Here is a 21,808-nt window from a genome sequence, read left to right on the forward strand (position 1 = left end):
TAATTATTTTGCTCGATTCTGACTTGTCATAGAAGTGGCGAGTGGGTGGGTGATGATTGGTCGTGAAAGGCTGACAAATTCAGGCTATTCCACGTGACATGGCCTCCCTGTTGCGTCATTCAAAGTTTTCGCTTGGCGCTCTTATTGGAAAGTTCGCTCTTCGGGAACTCGAACTTGGAAACTGCCAACACCAAAGCATCCTGTGTACAAGTCCTGGCTATTTCTGTACTCGAATTTGGACATGCCATGCACACCTATACAATGCACAACCTCATGCCGCCTCGGTCATTGCGCGCTCTGGCCAGTTTGGCCTCAAAGCAGCCATTAAGGCCGGCCTCTCGGGCGGTTTGCACCCGCCACCTCCACCAATCCGTCCGCATTCCCCCCATTACCTCGTCGCAGTCTCGTCGTCGGCCCATTCTACGGCCGGGACGGCAAAGCACAACCTCGATACCCTCCGCAAGCCGGTCAATCTATATCCAGACACAGCCAACGCCCAATGCCTCGGCGTTGAAGTTTCTCCCCAACCACCCTGTCCTGCCCGAAGGCTTCCCATCCACGTTTCTGGAATACAACTCGCCCCGGTCGACGCTGGCTGCTCCGCACCCGTCGCCTCTCGCGGCAAGGCTCCTCGACGTCGACGGTGTTTCATCAGTCTTCTACGGCCCTGATTTCATTACAGTCACCAAAGCAGAGGATGTCAACTGGACGCACATCAAGCCCGAGATCTTCGCGTTGATTACTGAGGCCATAACATCGGGTGAAGCACTTGTGAATACAGTGGAAAAATCTACATCTGAGGAAGAAGGACAAGGAGGTCTCGGCGAGGACTCTTTGGCTCCCAACGACGAGGATGACGAGGTGGTGGCCATGATCAAAGAGTTGCTGGAGACGCGCATTCGACCAGCGATCCAAGAAGACGGCGGAGACATTGAGTTCCGCGGCTTTGAGAATGGGATGGTGAATTTGAAACTGCGGGGAGCGTGCCGAACATGCGACTCCAGCACCGTTACGTTGAAGAATGGTATCGAGTCGATGCTGATGCATTACATTGAAGAGGTTAAGGGCGTCAATCAGGTGCTGGACGAAGAGGAAGAGATTGCCATGAAGGAGTTTGCCAGGTTTGAGGAGAAACTGCGACAACAAAAAGGACCGGATGCGGCTCCATCAACCGTGGGCAAAGGCAGTCTCGATTTCGTCGCATGAGATTTGGTGGGTTGAGGATCGGCACTGGTCTCTTTTTGATGCTCGTGTTGACCAATCAACTGGCAGATCCCCGGGGACTGATTGACCGGATGAGTTTGGGTTTCTGTCAATATTCGAGCGGACGGCCCCCTTCCAAGGTCGAAGGGTGAACCGTTCAAAGTGGTGAGAAAGCTGTTACTTGTCAGCATCGAGTTGATGGAAGGCCGCGGCCGGCACCGGGGAGGCCATCAACGATTTCCGAAGTAATAGAGGGGGATCGAGATACAATATCTGGGTAGGTAAGGGCAAAGGCGGAGGCGAGGCATGTCAGGTGGACAGGGCTGTCCGAAATGGTTGAGGCATATATTCGCCATCCGCGGGTGGCGCCATGGGTGAGACGAGTAGTATGAATGGCGAGGAGGAGACGGGCATCCAGGGTGGTCATGGGAACGCAGCGAGAAGTACGGTACATGGTGTGGTTGCACGGAAGCAGCATAGATCAGGGCGCACATGTTCGTGCATACCATAGTTATAACAGACTCTGGTCTTCCCCGCAAAATGCTGAATTGTATTCCGGTAGCTTGATGCAAGTCAATACAAGTACGAAGTAGAGTGCTGATAGATGGCCTAGTGGCACGATGGTGTGTGGGAGACATCCGGAGACATCTCGATCCTCGTGCTTGTGGCTGCCCGTTGCCCGCCAGTGCCAGCGGGCACCCACTACCGTCTTCCAGCGCGGTGCCAGGCCTCAACGGCCCTCAACCAGTGCTTGGATGCTGTTACACAACCTTGTCTCCTGGGCTCAGACAGCAACTGGCCACAGCCATCCGGGGCTTGTCAGGGCCATCCTCCCGCATCCCTGGTTGGCGGCTTGGTGGGGTTCCATTGTTCTTGGTTTCTTGGTTTCCTTCACACCTAGACACCCTCCCATCACCATTCACCATCCTTGACCATCTTGATCTTGCCCATCTTGCCATCATCCCTCGGTCGCCTGCTCTCACCCCTCCTTTCTCCTCTTCTGCCTCTTTCTCCTCTCTTCTCAACAACTCACAAGGACGGAGTAGAGGTCACCTTCTGGCCCACCCCCGCTTTGCCCCCAAAGTCAAAGGCTGGGTCTGGCTCTGGCTCCTCGTCGAGTCCTCCCCGCTTCCCAACCTTGTGGAACTCGACTTGCCTATTCCGTGTTGCTGGTTCATGGCGTGATGATGTCCATCTTGTCCATACACCAAGTACAAGAGCACGCACCATGATCAAGGGCCCAAACCACAAGGATCACCGCGTGGTTTGAGGGGGGCCTGGTGCCGATGCTGGCACACTAGGCCCCCTTCCAGCTAAACGTGACTAACAGAACCGCCCCAAGCAACAGGCTGGTGAGAGCCTACCTGCCTAGTGAACAGCTAGAACGCCCTCTTTGGGTCGGGAGCGAAAGTCTTCATCCATGCTGTGTGTTTCTTTTGTGTTTCTTTTTGCTTTTTTGGTTTTCGTATAATCATCCTCCATCGTTGCCCTTGTTGGTGTCGCTGTCGCTCTTCGTATCACCTGCTGGGCGCTTATTTGTTTGCTATACCCTGTACCGCCACACTGCCACACTGCTCCCTACCCCTCGCCATCGACCGAGTAAAAGCATCTGGTCGCACTTTGATCCATTGATCATCGCCCAGTCGAGTCCAGAGTCTAGACAGCGAGCGCCAGCCCCAGCGTCGCCGAACCTCTTCTCCCCCGCCCGCTTGGACCACATCTTCATCAGCACTTCCCGCCTTTTGCCTCTTTTCATTCCCTTCCCTTTTAACCACTACTCTTTGACTCCTCGCTCCTTGGACCTCGCACCTTGCAGCCCTCCATCGAGCAAGAGAGAGAAAAATTGTGGTCGCGTGAGAAACTAAGCGAAAAGCCTGTTGATCATAATCCGGGGAAGGCGGCACATCAGTCTTTTCTTAGCTGTGAACCCCGTCCTTGTTCTTGTTCTTGTTCTTGCCCTTGCCCTTGTCCGCCATCTGTCTCTTGTCTATTCTCAGACCCGCCATCTCTCGCGCCCTCCATCTCTCTCGGATTGCTCCGCCTGCTATTCGTAGTAAGTACAAGGACCCGTTCAACATTTACCACCCTCCCTTAACAACACCATCACCCGTCATCCATCATCACCACCATCAATCCACTTCATCTCTTCCCGCCCTGCCAGGCACACACCCTTCTTGCCCTCTTTTCATCTTTCCTTTCCCCATCAATCTCTTTCCGCCGTCTGGTGACAAATATCCCGCCCTTCTCTGTCCTTGACAGCTTTGCCACACACCTCAGACAATCACCTGACTCCTCCAGCCACTTGCCGTGGGCGCGGGCCGATATTGAGTTGGTTGTTGAGAGCCAAATCCCGAACTATTCGCCGACAGCGACGACCAGCTTTGTCGACCACGCCACCAGATCCCCTTTACGGTATTCCACAGCGTCGCGCAAACCACCTGAAACCACTCGCTCTCCGTCTATACTCTCTTCCGGCTTGTCCCAGCAGGTCCCACAGCCTTCCAAGACGGAGCGTTGGTCCGGCGGCGCGGGCGCGCCCCTACTCACTCATCGCCAAACTCCGATATGTTAAGTCAGATCGCCAACATCTCCATGTCTATTCTATAGCAATAAGGTGAGTCGGAGCTTTCAGCCTTCATCATCATCCATCAGCAGGCTTGCTTTGAAATGGTCGTGTCGGTGTGTTGCCGTGAGTCCTGTGGACTGGCTTTGGGATCTTCGTGGGTGAGAAGCTCGACGCCTCAGAGAGGTTCCTCCTCCTTCCCCTCACCTAGCTTCTATCACAAGCTACAACTTTGTTTTTCTGTCAATATTCCGCCGGGTCTGATTCCAAACGTTCTAATGTTCAAAGTCTTTGAACCCGACACCTTGAGCTGACTCCCAGGCGAGAACAGCGTCAACCCCCGTCTCATCTGGCGTTGCCACCCTCACCCATCATGACCAACACACCCGCCAAATCGGGTCTGACGACTCGCGCGCCTATGCCGGCATTCGGAACCTTTGGCACGCATCAAGCATCTGCATCGCTTCTACTCCAGAAGTCAAACCCGGGTTTGGGCAGATCGACCCCCGATTCTGAGGCTCTGGCTTCCTCCGACGACGAGCCTGACCACGCAAAGGCTGCTGCGAGTGGCAACGTCAAGCCCAATAGAAACGTGCGAAGAACCTCATGGCTCAACGACGTCTCGTCGGCCAATGCAAATCGCAAACCCTCCATCACTGGCCCCTATAGTCCGTCCACGTCGCATCCGGGAACCCCTGGTGCAGAGCCGTCGCCTTGGGGAAATGCCAACAACGTTGCTGGTTCCGCTGCATGGCCCAACCCCACGACATCGTATCCTTGGCCCACCATCTGGAGTCAGGACGGGCGCAAAGACCCACCGGCCCGACTCCAGGAGGTCCTGCACGCGAATGGTGACGGCGGCATCCCATTCTCTATTCCTCTGCAGCCGACCCCCAAGACTTACCGCTCACAGTCATACTCTGTGGGCCAACTCGACACGTCCATTGCTCCGCCGGCTAATCCGATATCAACTTCGATTGAAGCCACGCGCAACAGACTCGGCAATCAATATCAATTGCAGAGACGCACGTCACGGACAAGCGGACTAGGCGTGTTGGAGTCCGGTGGGCTTGGCCGCTTGCGAGAGGTAGAGGATGACGAAGAAGATCAGCGAGGCAATGTCACCCCCGATGCCATTAGTGCAGAACAGGCGCGCATGATCGAGAGGCTGGAAAAGGAGAACGCGCAGCTTCGTCATGCTGCTCAAAGCCGGGAGAGGGGTTTCCCCGCGACGACCGCCGCCACCGCCCCAGTCCAGCCTCCTGGATTTCGAAACACGAGACTTCGAACCGCTGTACCTGAAGAAGCCGAAACTGCGATCGATGATAGAGAAGACCTCGCCGGATTTCCTGGTCGTGACAACAACGCCCGTCGCATGAGTGAACAACCGCTCGGAGTCGCCGAAAGACAGTCGCTGTCGCCCATCGAAAATCGTACCTTTGACGGAATCAAGAAGGCTCACTGGCAGACTTCCCTTGGATTCGGTCCCATCCCAGAAGCGCCCCAGAGTCGTCGACATTCGTTCGCTGATGTGCCAACCCGCCACGGATCCTTCAGCTCGAACGGTGAGCATACACTGCAAATGTTGCTTTTACAATTCCCCGGGGCTAATTGGTTAGGTCGCGAAGACGATGCGACGGCGTATGAAAGCGGATCCCAGGCATTATCCCAAGGAGATGATCGTAAGTTGGCCCTGGCCCTAGCTCTAGCCCTGATGAATCCGAATGAGGATCAAATGAATAATACGTACTTACGTGATCGCCACTTTGCAGCTGCGTATTTCAACACCACCGAGTCCACTCGACGTGCTGCGGACGCCCGAGTCCACCAGCACCACCGCGATCCCCAACTTTACGGACAACATCTCGGTGTCGGACCGTACCTCGAGCCCGCCGCACAGCCACTCTTCATCGTCAACTTCAAATGTTGTCGCTCGGATGTCTTCTACATCCAAGAGGGAACCGGCCTCCATGTCAATGTCGGTGACCTTGTCATTGTTGAGGCTGATCGAGGCACTGATCTCGGCACGGTTCAACATACAAATGTAACTTGGGAAGACGCTCGACGCTATAAAGAATATTATGCCGAGGAACATTATAAATGGTTGATGATGTTCTCCTTGCAAAGTCGAAACGGCGGACCCAACGTCGTCAATCCCAACGGCATTCCCGGTAGACATGGCAGCGCAGTAGGAGGAATGGGTCCCCAAGGTCATCATGGTCCTCACGACTCCTCTGGCCCCGATCTCAAGCCAAAGATGATCAAGCGTTTGGCCCAGAACCACGAAATTCAAGCACTGAAGGACAAAGAAGGCAATGAGGCTAAAGCAAAGCGGGTCTGTCAGCAAAAGGTTCTCGAGCACCGATTGAATATGGAGATTCTTGATGCCGAGTTTCAGATGTATGTCTCAAACCGGAATGTCCCGTAACGTATCACTAACACCGTCTAGGGACAGCAAGAAGCTCACATTTTATTACTTTGCTGACAACTACATCAATTTCAATCATCTGGTCACCGACCTCTTCAAGATCTACAAGACTCGGATCTGGATGTCTGCCATCAACCCTGCGTCTTTCCAGACTCCCACCGCCTCGCTTGGCATCCAGCCTGTCTATAGCACGGCTCCCGGTGACGAACGCCATCGGAGACGGCAGCAACAGGCACAACAACCCCACACCCTCGGTCACCAGGCCGTTACCACGCCATTCGGAGACACGTTCGACGCAGACCGAAACTTCAACAACCAGAATCAGGGAATACGCAATGCTTTCTATAATCAATTCCAGGATGTTGGGGCTGGACCCCAACAAATGCAACCGGGGGTATCACCGTTTGCTCCGAACATGCAAGGCCAAGTGGATCCCTTCCTGTCCTTTTACGGTCAACCGTTTCCCACCCTCAATCCTAATGCCCCTAATTTCGCTAGCAGCCGGCCCGACTTTAGAGGAAGAGCACCAAACCAACCCGGTGATGTCAACTGGATGGGACGATTCCAAGGTCTCTCGCTCGGTTCTTAAGTCAGGATATGGTACCTAATATAAAGGCAACGCACGACGACACTTCTCCAGAAACTTATTTCGGACGACTTCTTGCATATGATGACCGGATGACAAAACGTAGAAGTGGTGTTCAGCAAGATGAGGTTCAAGGCATTCACGGAAGGCAACTAGACCTGCGCTTTGGGGGGCGGGATGGCTGAAAGATAAGACTTGCTGATGAACGGGCTTCTGTGCTGGGATGCACTTTACACTCGATTTGGTTGAATTGTGACTCAAGATTTTTTGACATCAAAAATGTTGGTTAGGCTGGATTGGACAAAAGACCTTCGAAAAAATCAGATTGTTTATGGATTGCTGGATACAGAAAGATGAAATAATATCGACGCGAGAAAAAAGCCCGACATGGTGTTGGAGCTTGTGGGGCAGAACTCGAGATTGACCTGAGTGCAGAGTGCGCTGGATATCGAGCACTGGGGAACGTCCAAACTGCGGGCTGGCTTGTGTACTATAGCAACACCAGAGTGCTTTGGAAACCGATGACAACTTGACGGAGTCGATGATCATTGCTCACTAAAATCCCTGACATAGCCAGACGATGAGAGGGCGCTGTTCTACGTTGCAATTGCCTTGTGTGGTTTTTTTTTTGCCCCTGCCTCTGCACCGGAGTTTGACTTCGCTTCATCTCTCAGTCACTTCTACCACCACATCAACCTCCTCACTCCGTGTCTCTTCGTTGTGTCGAACGTCGACGCTCATTACACTCCCGCTGAGGGGTCGGAGATGTCGGGCACCACAGCCAACCCAGGTATTTGAAATTCATTCTGGATTCTTCGAGGCCAAGCAGGTGGCCCCTAACGCTGAGCAGCCAAGCCAGCCGCTCATTCAAGTTCACGGCGAAGCAGCACCAAGTCTCCGTTCAAAACAGTCCAGTTCGAGGATGAGACGGTTCTGTCGTCGGACGGATCGTCGCCAGTGAAAGCAAGCGGAGAACGCGGTGACAACGGCGCAGAAGATCTACCGTAAGTGACTGGTGAAGGCAATCGACATGGTTGACGCGAATGACCCCGGGCTAGTTTCAACCAAGAGAGGATGGACAAATTATGGGAGAAGCTCAACCAAGCCGACCCATGGCCGCGCCAGTTTGGGAATGTAGTTAAAGACAAGCAATCCTTCATTCGCCAGAAGTTGAGGGAAATTCAAGAGAAGAAGTTGACTTCACAGCTCCATTCGTTGAGTGCCATCGGCTAACACTCTCAGCACCTTGTACAAGCAATCGTTCGATGCAGAGATTGCACCGCTTCTCAGTTCCGCTCTTGGAAGTTTCGCGAGTGGTGGGCCCAAGGATTCTACTTCTTTTACACTGCCAATTCACGTTCAATTTCTGGGAGCGGAAGGGCAGGCGTACTGCGACGCCATGGTCAACCTCATGAAGCAGTCAGGCGCACTTATATTTGCATACGACGAGCTCGCAGGTCGACCATCGCATACATCGCGTCTCCAGGAGACTGGGGCATCCTTTGAGAAGGACAAGGGAGTTAGCGTGGCCACCATCGAGGCCGGCAAAAAGATCGCAGGCATGGAGATCGAGAAACTTCTTGCGGACAGGTTCCAAGAAGTCAGGGATCTGCATAGCCTGACAGGCGAGGAGGAACAAAAGGGAAGATTACTTCTGTCACATGGAACGGACAAGCAAGAGGCGGCTTTGAAGCAGACACTGGGATGGGGAAATGTTGCCAGGGACACGGAAATGGCGATCGAGAGACTCTGTTTTGCGGGACAAGTACAGGCGAGTGAGCGCTGATGCTGATGCTGATACTGCGTCTTGCAACCGCGACGTGTGAGGAAAACATGCCATTCCTATGTACGTACCAGGGTTGCTTGTATCGTGTACGCAGTAGTTGTATGGAATATCGAGTACCGTGTCGACGAGAAGCGGTTGAGGCACTAATACCCAGTAGCGACAAAGCCGACTCGCCGAGTGAATGGAGCCAGCTTCTGATTGGCCAACGCGAGTGCCAAGGTTGCAGTTTTGCCAAGCCTGCGCACGAACTTGGTCGTCGAAAAATGAGAGCCGATTTAGTCCTCAATTCTCAATCCCAATACGTTCTCTTTTCCACCACAACCATTTCCTGCGAGGCGCGACAGTCAAGGTAAACGAACTTACCAGGCAGACGGCCGTGTCGATAGCTGACCATTCTTCGTAGATGGGTGCCCTCAAATACGTCGAAGAGCTTCAGAAGAAGAAGCAGTCTGATGTCCTTCGATTCCTTCTCCGAGTCCGCTGCTGGGAGGTAAGGTGCTCCCCGAGATGACGATGGAACCGACAAGAGGAGGTGTTGTTGAAAACACACATACACCCCCTCTTCGGTCTTCACCACCTTGTGGCACATTCTCTTCTGGAGTTGTGTCTTGCTATACACTCGTTGAACATGTTAGCTGAGAGTGCATAATATAGCTCCGACAATTGAACGTCATCCACCGCGCCTCTCGCCCTTCTCGACCTGACAAGGCCCGTCGCTTGGGCTACAAGGCCAAACAAGGCTATGTCATCTACCGAATTCGCGTGCGTCGCGGTGGTCGCAAGCGACCTGTGCCGAAGGGTGCCACCTATGGTGAGAACAAGGCCGTCCCGGATCCCGCCACAAGCCCATGTATCAAATCCTGACGGTGTAATGTGCAGGCAAACCCACCAACCAGGGTGTGAACCAACTCAAATACCAACGTTCCCTCCGCTCCACTGCCGAGGAACGGGTTGGTCGCCGCTGCGCCAACCTGCGCGTCCTCAACTCGTACTGGATCAACCAGGACTCTACCTACAAGTACTACGAAGTCATTCTTGTTGACCCCAACCACAAGGCTATTCGCCGTGATGCGCGGATCAATTGGATCGTGAATCCTGTCCACAAGGTAAGTATCTACACCTTCTCTTGCAAAGGATCAGGGCACCTACAAGGGGATATTGTGTTGCTGACTGATTTTGATTAGCACCGAGAATCTCGTGGTCTCACTGCTACGGGCAAGAAGTCTCGTGGCTTGGGCAAGGGCCACGGTTACACCAAGACAACCTCTGGACGGAGAAAGACCTGGAAGAGACACAACACCCTCTCGCTCTGGAGATATCGCTGAAGGACAGGCGCTCGATCTCTTTAATATGATGCTTCTGGTGTGCATGGAAATGGTACGCAGTGTGGATGATCATGGCACGATTTTGCGAACATTGCATATGCTACGGGTGATGATCAGGGGTCTCGGGACCGTGCTGACGGGTCTGGTCCTGAAGACGGAGATAGCCACAAGACTTCAAAGACCATGGCCGAGCCTGCCATCTGAAATGCAGGAACGACCTTGCAGGAAGGCTTTCGCAAAAGTGTTTCGTTTTGTGTGAGGGCCTGGCAGGGAGAAGCTTCTCGAGAAGTCTCATTCGCATGTATCATGCATGGATGTGAACGAGTCCTTTCAAATAAGCGGATGAAAGGGTAAAAGAACAAATCTTTCTTGCGAACAGAAAGCCTCCTCTTCAATGTGAAACCCCTGTCGAGCCGTGACAGTGACGGCCCACAAACTTTTTCGCACAAATTCCATCCCCGCAACCGATCTTTCTTTTTCCCCGCAGAAATATTTTGACTTGTCACCTGACTTTCCGTCCTCCCTGTTTCGATGGCTCTGACATTCCGTCCCATCTCCCTCCCTCTCGTGATAAAGGGATCTCTAGCGGAACAGATTGCTTGGGTCTCTTGATTTCTTATTGCGACTCAACTCAATTCAACTCGCAGTACAGGGCCGACTTCCGCGAGCTCGACCGTCCAAGGCCCCCAAGGAAGGAAACGACTCCAAGGACACTTCCTGTCCAGCTTCAACTACCTCAGAACTCACTCTCTTTTTGCCTTGGTACCCTCGAACCGCACCAGTCGGTCACTCGAACCGCACGATGCCGTCTACCACGACAACCGCCGCGGCGGCCGCGACGACCCTCAGTCTCACCGGCGGCGGGACCTCCTCTTCGGCCAAGGCCGCCGAGGACCTCGACATCTACGACGAAATCGAGATCGAAGACATGACCTACGATGCCACACTGCAAATATACCACTACCCTTGTCCCTGTGGCGATCGGTTCGAAATCTCGATCGATAGTCTGAGAGAAGGGGAGGACATCGCTGTCTGTCCTAGTTGCAGTTTGATGGTGAGGGTGATTTTCGACCCGGAGGATTTGGAGGGCGCAGAGAAGGAGGGGAATTGACGGAAAGGGCTTGTTGTGAAAAGAAGAACAATGACTCGAGAAGATAGTCCAGCTGGGTGGATGGGTATGCGATGAGAGATGTTGGATGCGTTGCCGTTTGCCGTGCCGGCCACCCACCGTGCGCCCATTGATGAGCACGCTCCATGCCGGGTGGCGCTCTCGCTGGAAGCATAGGCGAGACATCCCACCACGTCATCCTCGCACCACTGAGGCCCGCGGATACAGAGACGACTACTGCTCCGTGGTCTCGACACACATGAGCCGGGGGACTTGCCGTCCTGAAAGCACTTCCTTCCAACAGCCCTTTTTGCAACACTGCTTGTGTGGATGCCCTATCGCATACTGCACGAGAAGATGTGCTCTTGAAATTCTGGAGGTCGGCTCAGGCTGGAGTTGGTCACACCGAGGCCTGTTCTGAGACTACAAGAAAACGTCGCCGTCGAATGCAGTCCCAAATTCGCACTGTCTCTGCCTCTGCCTAGCTTGGGCAAACTAGCCATGTCGGCAGCACCTTCTAGTGTGTTGGAAAGCGGATGTCGGACACTCGAGTTGGAAGATAATGCCGCAGATTGTTGAGAAGAACCAGCCCAGGGCGACGGATTCAGCGGCGGCGTCTGCATACCCGTCATGCGCTTGGTGGGAAAGACTACATCAGTCGGGGGGCCAGGGGGAGACATTCACCCATTCATCGGCCAAACCACTCATACCCTCTCCACAATCAGTGGAGCTAGCTGTCGGAACTGCTTCTTCGTCATTCTGCTCTTGGTCCTTGTCCAACTCCTCGTCTTGGGAGGATAACACACTGGGATCAAAAGGCCCACAACGGCATCTGTTCCCAGGAATAAGGAACAAGGAGGTCCCTCAAGCTACACGACGCATCATACCACATACACACACACTTGCCGCGTTCCGCACAGGGCGTTCTCTGCTCAACCAGCGGAGGGGAGATAGAACAGAAGCGTGGATAACGAAGCTAAGCTAAGCTCAGGTTAACTCACGCCCCATCCATTATTCCAGGAGATACCGACTATACTAAATGATGATCATACTCGACCTCTATATGGTTTTCGTTTCAAGCCTTGTCGTTCTTTCCCAACGGGTTTGCCGGTGCATGCCCTGCAACACCCAGCATGGCGTGGCTTGTATGGCAGCGAATGCGGAGTACGTAGTGTCGACGTGCATGTCTAGATGGATTGGTCATTGATCGCTGAGGCACCGATCATCGATGATTGATTATTGTAATATCTGTGATCGATACCATCCGCCCCGAGCGGTTTCGCGCCCTCACCTCGGGTTGAAATCTCGATTGTTTCACATCCATGTGGTACATCTGCATAGATTCCGGATATATTTCTTTTTCCTTTTCCGTTTCTTTTGGTGTAGGCGACGGACCGACCGGTCGACAGCCCACTACGCCCAGCCCTTTCCCCTCTAGCCAAATCCAACAAGTGACGCTTGAGTGGATTCAATGATTAAAGGTGGTCCGCCTTCTCGCTCTTCCCCAGAAGTCTACCTCCCGGTCGTCTGCTTCCGAGCCCAGCACGAGTCTCATTCTGGGGTCTGGCCAGCCATGAACACTTTCTCCGCGACAGGCCGGTACTCGAGCCCCCAGCCCGGGGTGGGCGAGGGTTCGGCGCCCATTTTGCAGATGCGGATGCTGCGGATCGTGATGTCTCGGGCCCATATGAAAGGGGTTTGAATCTGAGGCGATTGCTCGCTTTTGGTGCCCGTTTTATCGGTAGGATTTGGCGATAGCGCTGGATCTAGGGTTTGATTTCCAGTCGTCACGCCCTCGGCAGGATTGGTTTGGCGAATGGTCCTGCTCATCATGGTGGGCGCTGCTGGTTCGTCTCCTCTGTCATTAACCTCGGCAGGAGCACTTCTTGGTGGTGGTGATGATGCTCTTCGATTTTGGTTCCCGTTCGGGTTTGGCCCATGGTTGAAAAACCTCAAAATCTCCCTGGCGTCCACATTCCCGCCGTCTTCGGCCTTCTTGTTTCCATTCCTTCCTCTTCCTCCCCGACCTTTTCCGCTCCCCTTTCTGCCCTTCACATAGATTAGATTGGCGACCGTGGCATGCAGAACCAAAGGTCTAGTCTCCGTGACGAGGCCCGCTTCCCGGAAAACGTCGCGGACCAGGTTCCCAAACCGGTGCAGACGAGCAGTGGGATCATGAGGGTGCGCAAAGAAGACGCGGGCTGAGCGAGACGAGGGGAAGGTGCCAAGAGAGGACAGAGATACGGATATGGGTTGTGGAGGGTCTAGCTCTCCGAAATCTTGTGTCAACGTCGAAGGTGCAGAGACCGCTGGTGGCGAGATTTCTCGGGATAGGGACTTGAGTGATTGAAGGGGAGAAGACGGGACTGCTCCGACCTGCCTTGCTGTCTCTCGCAGCTTCCCACTATCTTCTGGCGCGTGGTTCGATGTAGCGGTTGACAGCTGTGGATTGTCGGTCTCTTGCAGGTGCTCGGAATCGGCCTGTTCTTCGACAGTGGAAAGAGTTTCGACATCGCGGTGGGCACCACTATTTTGATTTTGATTTCCTTTGGTGGCCGATAGGCTTTCTGCCTTTTCCTGCTCCATTGGCGGCATTATGTTCTCTGCAGCTGAGAGCAGCCTTCCAGACTCCCCTTCCCGCTCGGATTGCGTCTCGTCCCTAGCTTGCGTCACTTCGTTCGAGTCTCCGCCTATTCCACCTTTCGGTGTTTTCTTAACCCTTCTCCCTCGCCCAAACTTGTGGGCCTCGTTCCCCTCTCCAGATTCCGCTTGCCTCAGTAGTTCCACGTAGTCAATTTCCTGCAATAACGCCACCGCCTTCTCCAAATGCTCCGCGTCCGGAAGATGCATTGTCCCTAGGGTCAAATGGAAAGTCCCTGGCGGACGATGCGCCGACTCTGGGATGACTCTCACTGCTTGATCCACATCCCGACCCCGTATTTCGTTGTTGGATTGCTCGGGTGCGGCGGGCTCAGCATTGGCTTCTCCTCCCCCAGCACCTTCCTCAGGTGTCACATCCCGGTTTGCAGGAGGCAAAGGCGTGGTGAGTGATCTAAAGTATGCCAGAGATTTAGAGAGCTGTGCCACTGATTCATCACTGACTAGAGGAAAGCAGACAAAGTGCGTGGGCTGCTTGTTGTGTCGAGGGTTTATCGGTTTCTTTTCCAACAGCTTTTTACTCGGTGCTACTGGGGCTTGCAGCGTTGATGCTGGTTGGCTTGGTTGAAGTCCCAGTTGTGCTTGCCCGGATGGGGGAGTTGTTGGTGGTTCCACAGAAGTCATGATGGTGGCAATTGTTGATGGTACAGTCGACGTTGAAGATCTAAGTCTACCAGAGTCTGCTATGGCTTGACGATGCAATATCCGAAGAAGAAAGGCGGTGCGCATTGATAATGCAAACAATCAGACGAATACTCAATCATCAAAGGGGCACTTCTCGTCACCGGCACCTTGTTGGCTCAATCGAATTCTTGGGTTCTGGTTATATTGCGAAGACTGAAAAATAGGAGGCGCTTCCCTACCAAAACATTCAGAGCTGAATTCGGAACGACGGGCTATTTCATGATGGATAACAGATGATACAGGCAGCCAGGCAAGGAACGACAGTTCGCAATGAGTAGATGAGACAGGATCATTTGGGCTAAGGTTGTGTTTTAATTAGGTTATTGCTCATGCTTGATTGGGCATAGTGGACTGAGACTACAGCCTCGTCAGCCTCGTCAGCCCTCAAGTTAATGTTGGCGAGGCGCCCGGCCCCCTTTTTTCCCGCCCATGTGGCTCGACAGCCGACAGTGTGCGCCAATGGCTGTTTATTACCAAATAATCAGATCTTCTTCTGATAGAAAACCCTTCTGCCTCCCTCAGATTCCATTAGCATTATCACCCAGCTCTTTAGTGTAGTTTGATCGCGTTCCTCAAACGTCAAAGAGACAGTCCAACCAGGCTGGAAGCCCGGGTCTCTATTGCAACCATGCCGCCTACCCTTGACAACCAGCCAGCGGAAAGAAGGTCTCAGTCGGGGGAGAGATCAGCGATGATGTGCTAACCTTCTTGATGCGTGGTATATTGGATAATTGGAGGAAGAAGATTCGCGTTTGCTGAAGACAAAAAAAGGCACCCTGGAAACCCTTGACTGACAGGCAAGGAAAACATTCCTTACCTTGGATAGTTGAATCTACAAGGCCACTTGCCACCGACCTCAGGCTGGGTGAGGTTTGAGAGGGACTTGGAATCGCCCAGGAGCTTACCTGCCCAGGAGAGTACTTCATCTTGGTCATTCTTCTGGTCCATCCAAAGGACATCTCGAATTTCTCCGCTCGCTGTCATCGCAGCGATCTTGCGATATTCAATTCGACGCCCTGTCCCATAGACATGCTGCCGCGAGTGATTGCGGAAAAGGATGATGTTTTGTCTTTAGGGAAGCAAAGAAGAATGTTGGCTCCCTCATAAATTGATCGCATTGGGGAGCGCATCCCGTCCAACAGCTTCGCCATGCTGAGATGGCGATCGCCGCAGATGTTGTGATACTTATCGGAACTTTGCCGTCTGCAAAGTGGGTGCCCTCTGAATTTCTCACAGCGCCAAATAGAACATTGCGTCCGAAGGTTACACCAGCTACTCGCAGGCCTATATTTTGAAGCGATGCCCTTGGCAGCCTGAATCAGTGGACCGACATTTCTAATAACTTTGTTCTCAGAAGGATGGGAAGGAGATGAATGAGCCCCCACTGATGTCGGCGGTTACATTCAAGAGGCTTTACGCCGGTACCTCTCACACAAGGGTTATCTCCTTCCTTCATGATTCGACGACATTCGACGACAGCGGCGTGAAATCTCTCCTCCTGCACATCGATAGGGCGAGATGCGGGGGTCCTTTGAGTCTCGGAGGTTGACTCTGAAAAGTCGGCTGCCAGTTGCTCGCGTCTTCCAGATCCTGAATGCCACTACGCAACTTGCTCGACCCACTACCACAAGCAGTTCAGGCAAACCGAGTCGCTCCGGGAAAACAAAAGCCCAGCAGTCTCCATGTCTGTCCGCCCTTAGGGAGTCCACAAGTTGTGCATTCAACTCGGTCCGCAAAGCTAGCTTTCCAATCTTTTCGCCTGCCTGCGCGGAGCTCAAATGGCGGCTTGGTGCAGTGGGATCGAACCAGAGTCGCAGCAACATAGTCTCCATGTTGAGAGCCAGTTCCTTGTTATCTTAGGTCCCGGTGCTCGAAATAACAGCTTCCGCCGAGGACACACCTTGTATCTTGTACGTCCAGGGCTGGGATTCTACCTCTAGCGCTCTTGTTGACAAGTTGTGCTGGCAAGAACTTGCGGGCGCTGTTTCTCAAGAATTCTGTCAGTTGACCATATTACAGTATTTTGGTCGCAATGAAGCCATAAAATGTCGACCAATCTTGATCATCACCATTTTTGCACCTCTTTTGAATTTTGGCTGCAAGAGTGAACAGCATTCCGCGCCAGAGGACGCGTAAGAAAAGCGTTAATTCTCAACACAGATGCACCAAACCATGTAAGGCTTCGGGCGCATAGTACGGTCTCAAGGTACACCAAATCGCCGTCTACCGTTCATTTATCCCCTGGAAACGGACAAAAGCAGACCTCCAATCGATGAAATTGACCAATGTGAATGTTCGCCTGGCATATTATCAATGGGAGCGCCATGGGTTTATTAAGGACATGGATGTCGCAACGACCTAGTCAATCCACTGATTTCAGAGGAATTCATCCGATACGCTGACTAGCTGTCTCTTGTTTTGGTTCATCCAGCGGTGATCAAGCACTATATTTTCCACCTATGCCGCAGGTCCAAAGCATACGAACACCAAGGTCTGTATCACATAATATTCTTCATGATTCCTAATCATTAGGATTTGAAACCATGCCGCTCAAGTTGATGAGTGAATGGGGAGCAAATTTTTATTCGGCCAACCACCGTGCATTCAGACAGGTCCACTCTTTGACAGCCAACGCCATAAGTGTGGAACCAAAGCCAAAGAGCCCATCAAGGCTCTATTATATTGGACATGACCTACATTGAAGCTCACTTGACAAGCCTAGATAATGGCATTTACCCCTCGCATGGTCTATAATTTCGACTATCGATCATGATTATGGCGTTGCAGCGGAGCGGCCCTCTTCTGTGCTATGGGAAAGGTTAGTCGATTCGGTACCGTCAAGTAGAGAGTCTGAGCTTACGGCTTTTGATATTCAAGAAGGGTCGAATCCCAATTGCCCATGGACTCATCGGGTCCATGCACGTATGTCGCGTTCAACCTTTTGCAAGTGACCGTTTAGTTATCCCCATTATTTACACCGGCAATACCATCATGCCATGGATAAGATCAATGTCGATCAAATAAAGCCACTTGGGGATGTCTCGTGCAGCAGGTTTCTGTATCAGACCCATAGCAGTTCATATTTCGGATAGAAGGATGGATTCACCAAGTCTGGTGTGAAGTCTCACATCAGGCGAAATAAGGTTGAGGGACTGAAGAGATCACGGCTTGCCCATCGGCAGATACGAATTAGACCTCGTCCAAGTACCGGAGGCTGGCTAGAGATGGCCCTGCAGTCGGATTGAGTATGTACAAACGCTGCTTCAACAAGCTGCCTTGACAGATCCACTGTGTTTAGGGCGCGGATTCAGCGAAATCCCCATCAACTGTTCCCACCAGCATTATTGAGTCAAGCTCTACCTCAGAAACGAACTACGGCATCGAGTTTTCGAGGGCACCGGTCCCAGTGACGGTCCTGAACTCGGGGATCGACGACCCATTAGATGCGGCCGCTATAGACCTCGATAGGTTTGTCTGCCATTTGATCGCGTTCATCAGCAGCTATCTCTCGGTAGATGCCAGACTCCTGCTGACACGGCGTGGTTTGAAATGATTGGGTCTTTGATAGCTATTAAATTCAGTCTAGCCAGTTTCCTCGCTTTGGGTGCGATTATGAAGCCTACATATTCAGGGTTCTCACAGCATCGCAAACGTGCGTGCCCTGCAGCTGAAGGCTCTGTCGTACAAAACCACTGCTCTGGAAACGCGATGCCAACATCTTGAATCTAACCAACCAGACTTATCCGTCTTGTTCGCTTCTTTGCATCTTATGCCGCTAGAAATGTACGCATTCGATGGAGAGATGACAAAATTGCACCTTCGAGCGTTAACCAAGATCTTCGTGCTGTTACTTTCATTTTCCGTAGTTCCAGGTGCCAAATACGAATACTTCATCATATCCTCAACGTGCGACATTGCTAGGGGAAGTCTCCGCTCTTATGGAAGCGCACGGTGAATCGTGGCTTGATGTTCGTGCTCTTTGCGGCAATGGCTTGGGGAACGAGGTTGATCATCTACGAGAAGTATTGCAAGTGAACCAAATCAGGAATGAGAAGCTCGATAACGCACAAAAGCATGACGATGTTTATCGATGCATCCAACGGAGATTCAACAGCAGTTATGGTCGCTTGCACCGTCTCCGAACGGCTCCGCTGCAATCACTGACGCACGCTCGCGAAGTCGTGGACGATGCTAAGCACGCAACCCTATCCCGAAACTCCTGCTTCGACCCTGCTCAACCTGACCCACACCGCCGTGGAATGAGAGTGGCTGATGTTTGTCTCAAAATCTTGTTGGTGAGGCTCTTGGGCAGGGACCATGCAATTCGTCACCCACAATACACAACAAGGATTCAGACGGCGAAGGGGAGGCGATCCTTTTCCTTTGGGCTGCGGTGAGGGGCGCCGTGGGCCACCGCATGCAGTTGACCTGATCGTCAGCAAAGCTGAAGGGCTTCGGTTTCAGGGTCCGCCAGATGATGGATATTCCCGGCTTGACTACGTTTGCAGAGGGGCCTCAAGTGTGTGGGAGAGTTCTTTGGGCTGACGATCTCATGGGCGCCATGCTGAAAGAACTTGTGTTTATATTGGAAAAGTTAGAATCCAAATATGTCGTCGATTTGCGATGGCGATTGTGTTATCGTCGTCTTCCTCGTCCTCGAAGCTTCTTGCTTGTTGCGCATAGCTCGTTCACTGCCCATACTCAACCCCCTTTTCTTGGCGCCCCTTTTATTTCCTAGCCTTATGCTTCAACCACCAGGCCAGGTCATCTCACTAGTGTCTCCCTTGCTCGAGCACAGACAACAGCATTGTCCTGCTCGTTCGTGGATCGGGGAGTCTATTGATGACGGCGGCTTGATCGCGTTCGGAGATGGTGCATTTACACGAAGTCTCTCTCCCTGTGGCACTCTGCGAGCATCTGACGGAAAACATACTTCAATCTCTGTCCTGTCGAAGCACCCTGGGGCCGTGTCTCTTGTCTTTCTAGATCAGAGGGTTCGGGACCATGCTGGCCTCTGCCGCCGTCAACCTCCACTTTGCCAGATTGGAATGCCGTTTAGGGGGCCCTTTTGCAACAAAAGATGCAGATAGTTTGGGAGGTATAGCTGTTGTATGAGCTACCCTCGCAGATGATGGCAGGAAAAGTTTATAAGCCTGATGGCGTTGTCAGTATATGGATGCGCGAGGCTCAATGCGCCAGGAACGACTGGGAAAGTACTGCCACTTTCGACAACGTTCAAGCGCATCATCCGCGAATGAGCTTCTGTAGAAGCTCGACTTCCCATGCAGTTGCTTGGTCTTCCTGCGCCCGCAGCATCGTTGCCCCGTCGAGACTCACCAGGCTGAAACGGCCTCGCAATTGCTAGGCCAACACCACTGTCAATCAATAACTTGAGGGAGACGTGCGAGAAGCTGAACAAGGATTTAACCCGACTCGAGCTCATACGACTTCGAGGGCACGCGATGCGACGAGAAAGCCCATTCTCATGGCCGCCATCTCAGTTTCACCATCTCATCTTCATTTTGAGCATCTATTCGGGGTATCTATCTGTTGAAGAAGCTGATGAAGCTTCTGCCATTGTCCGTTGAAGGACGTCTCTTCCCTCTGATCTCCGATCGGTAATCTCTCCCCCCAGTTTCTCGTACCAGCACTTTCGAAACAAGGATTCTAAGCACCCCGTTATTCTAGGGGTCTTGATCGTGTCCCAAACTTTTCAGTCCCGTCATTCTCGTCACAAGGTCGTTGAGTTTCGTGCATAATTCCTGTTGTGGACAAAAAGGGTCAATATGACCGTGCGCTGGAACTCTCCATTTCTATGCGTTGAGCATTAGAAAACCTTCTCTCCTGAAAAAGACCTCAGGCGCCGATACATATGCAGTCATTCAAAAGCCAGGCAGGTAGCCCTCGACGAACATCAAACCGTCTAGTAGCGGTAGATGTCAGACTTGAAGGGGCCTTCGACAGTCAAGCCCAAGTATTCGGCCTGAACAGGGGTCAACTTTGTCAACTTGGCGTTGACATGCTCCAAATGGAGCAGGGCAACCTGTTCGTCCAGAATCTTGGGAAGAACGTAGACACCGATTTCCTTCTTGCCGCCCTTTCCAAACTCGACGTATTTCTTGCCGAATTCCTCGTCTTCGGCCTTGTACAGCATAATCTGAGCTAGAACTTGGTTGGAGAAGGAGCAGGACATGACGAAGGAAGAGTGGCCGGTGGCACAGCCCAGATTGACGAGACGACCCTCGGCGAGCAGGATGATGTGGCGTCCGCTGGCCATCGTGTAGCGGTCAACCTGAGGCTTGATGTTCTGGACGGATTTAGCATTCTTCTTGAGCCACGCGACATCGATTTCAATGTCAAAGTGCCCGATGTTGCAGACGATGGCGTCGTTGCGCATCACCTCAAAGTGTTTTCCAACAATGATGTCGCGGCAGCCCGTGGTGGTGACAAAGATTTGACCCTGGGGGGCGGCCTCGTCCATGGTGACCACCTGGTACCCGGTGACGGCGGCCTGGAGGGCGTTGATGGGATCCACCTCGGTGACGAGAACACGGGCACCCATGCTGTGGAGAGCTTGAGCACAACCTTTTCCAACATCGCCGTAGCCTGCCACAACGGCAACTTTGCCGGCGATCATGACATCCGTGGCCCGCTTGATCCCGTCGACGAGAGATTCTCGGCATCCGTAGAGGTTGTCAAACTTGGATTTCGTGACGCTGTCATTGACATTGATGGCAGGAACGAGGAGCTTCTTGCCTTTCAGCATGCGGTAGAGGTGGTGGACTCCAGTTGTGGTCTCCTCTGACACCCCGTAACAGTCTTTCAGCATCTCTGGGTATTTGTTGTGGACAAGGGCGGTCAAGTCACCGCCATCATCGAGGATGAGATTCAGTGTTTTCCCTGACGGGAAGGCCTTGAGTTGTTGTTCCAGGCACCACTCGTACTCTTCTTCAGTCTCGCCCTTCCATGCGAAGACGGGAGTGCCTCCAGCAGCAATTGCTGCCGCAGCGTGGTCTTGTGTGGAGAAGATGTTGCAGGACGACCAGGTCACCTCAGCCCCGAGAGCTTTGAGGGTTTCGATGAGGACGGCGGTCTGGATGGTCATGTGAAGGCAGCCAGCGATTCGAGCGCCAGCAAGAGGTTGGTCTGCAGCATACTTCTTTCTGATTGCCATCAGACCGGGCATCTCAATCTCAGCGAGGTCGATCTCGCGTCGGCCAAAGGCCGCCAACGAGATGTCGGCGACCTTGAATTTCTGGGCTGGAGCACCGCTCATGATGACGGTATCGTTAGAGGCAGGGGAGATGGCTGAGGAAACGATTGTCGGGTGGTGCGGGAGGTCAGAGAAAAGTGAGTGACACTGAGGAGGCGGTGGTGACGGTGAGGTGAGGGTGAATTGTCGGTGACATTTTTTTTCCCACCCTGCAAAATCTCGAGGGCGGAAAAGGCCCAAAAAGGCCCAAAAAG

The 21,808-nt window shown here is 52.9% G+C and overlaps 7 protein-coding genes across 7 annotated transcripts; 5 read left to right on the top strand and 2 right to left on the bottom strand.

Moving 5' to 3' along the window:
* Positions 1–261: 261 nt before the first annotated feature.
* Z519_07361 (uncharacterized protein) lies at positions 262–1,206 on the top strand (the record flags this gene model as incomplete). The annotated part of the gene is made up of 1 exon (XM_016765096.1): positions 262–1,206. The coding sequence occupies one exon, from the start codon at positions 262–264 to the stop codon at positions 1,204–1,206; it is 945 nt and encodes a 314-aa protein (XP_016619046.1).
* A 2,933-nt stretch (positions 1,207–4,139) lies between these two features.
* Positions 4,140–6,783, top strand: Z519_07362 (uncharacterized protein; the record flags this gene model as incomplete). The annotated part of the gene is made up of 2 exons (XM_016765097.1): positions 4,140–6,166; positions 6,216–6,783. The coding sequence occupies 2 exons, from the start codon at positions 4,140–4,142 to the stop codon at positions 6,781–6,783; spliced, it is 2,595 nt and encodes an 864-aa protein (XP_016619047.1).
* Positions 6,784–8,179: 1,396 nt separating this feature from the next.
* Z519_07363 (uncharacterized protein) lies at positions 8,180–8,566 on the top strand (the record flags this gene model as incomplete). The annotated part of the gene is made up of 1 exon (XM_016765098.1): positions 8,180–8,566. One exon carries the CDS (start codon positions 8,180–8,182, stop codon positions 8,564–8,566), a length of 387 nt encoding a protein of 128 aa, XP_016619048.1.
* Positions 8,567–8,969: 403 nt separating this feature from the next.
* Z519_07364 (60S ribosomal protein L15) lies at positions 8,970–9,891 on the top strand (the record flags this gene model as incomplete). Its single annotated transcript, XM_016765099.1, has 4 exons — positions 8,970–9,056; positions 9,221–9,377; positions 9,446–9,672; positions 9,751–9,891. The coding sequence occupies 4 exons, from the start codon at positions 8,970–8,972 to the stop codon at positions 9,889–9,891; spliced, it is 612 nt and encodes a 203-aa protein (XP_016619049.1).
* An 802-nt stretch (positions 9,892–10,693) lies between these two features.
* Positions 10,694–11,002, top strand: Z519_07365 (diphthamide biosynthesis protein 3; the record flags this gene model as incomplete). Its single annotated transcript, XM_016765100.1, has 1 exon — positions 10,694–11,002. One exon carries the CDS (start codon positions 10,694–10,696, stop codon positions 11,000–11,002), a length of 309 nt encoding a protein of 102 aa, XP_016619050.1.
* A 1,548-nt stretch (positions 11,003–12,550) lies between these two features.
* Positions 12,551–14,281, bottom strand: Z519_07366 (uncharacterized protein; the record flags this gene model as incomplete). Its single annotated transcript, XM_016765101.1, has 1 exon — positions 12,551–14,281. The coding sequence occupies one exon, from the start codon at positions 14,279–14,281 to the stop codon at positions 12,551–12,553; it is 1,731 nt and encodes a 576-aa protein (XP_016619051.1).
* Positions 14,282–20,264: 5,983 nt separating this feature from the next.
* Z519_07367 (adenosylhomocysteinase) lies at positions 20,265–21,617 on the bottom strand (the record flags this gene model as incomplete). Its single annotated transcript, XM_016765102.1, has 1 exon — positions 20,265–21,617. The coding sequence occupies one exon, from the start codon at positions 21,615–21,617 to the stop codon at positions 20,265–20,267; it is 1,353 nt and encodes a 450-aa protein (XP_016619052.1).
* Between the last annotated feature and the right edge of the window lie 191 nt (positions 21,618–21,808).

This window comes from Cladophialophora bantiana (assembly GCF_000835475.1).
Source record: "Cladophialophora bantiana CBS 173.52 unplaced genomic scaffold supercont1.10, whole genome shotgun sequence".
NCBI classification, from domain to species: Eukaryota; Fungi; Ascomycota; class Eurotiomycetes; order Chaetothyriales; family Herpotrichiellaceae; genus Cladophialophora; species Cladophialophora bantiana.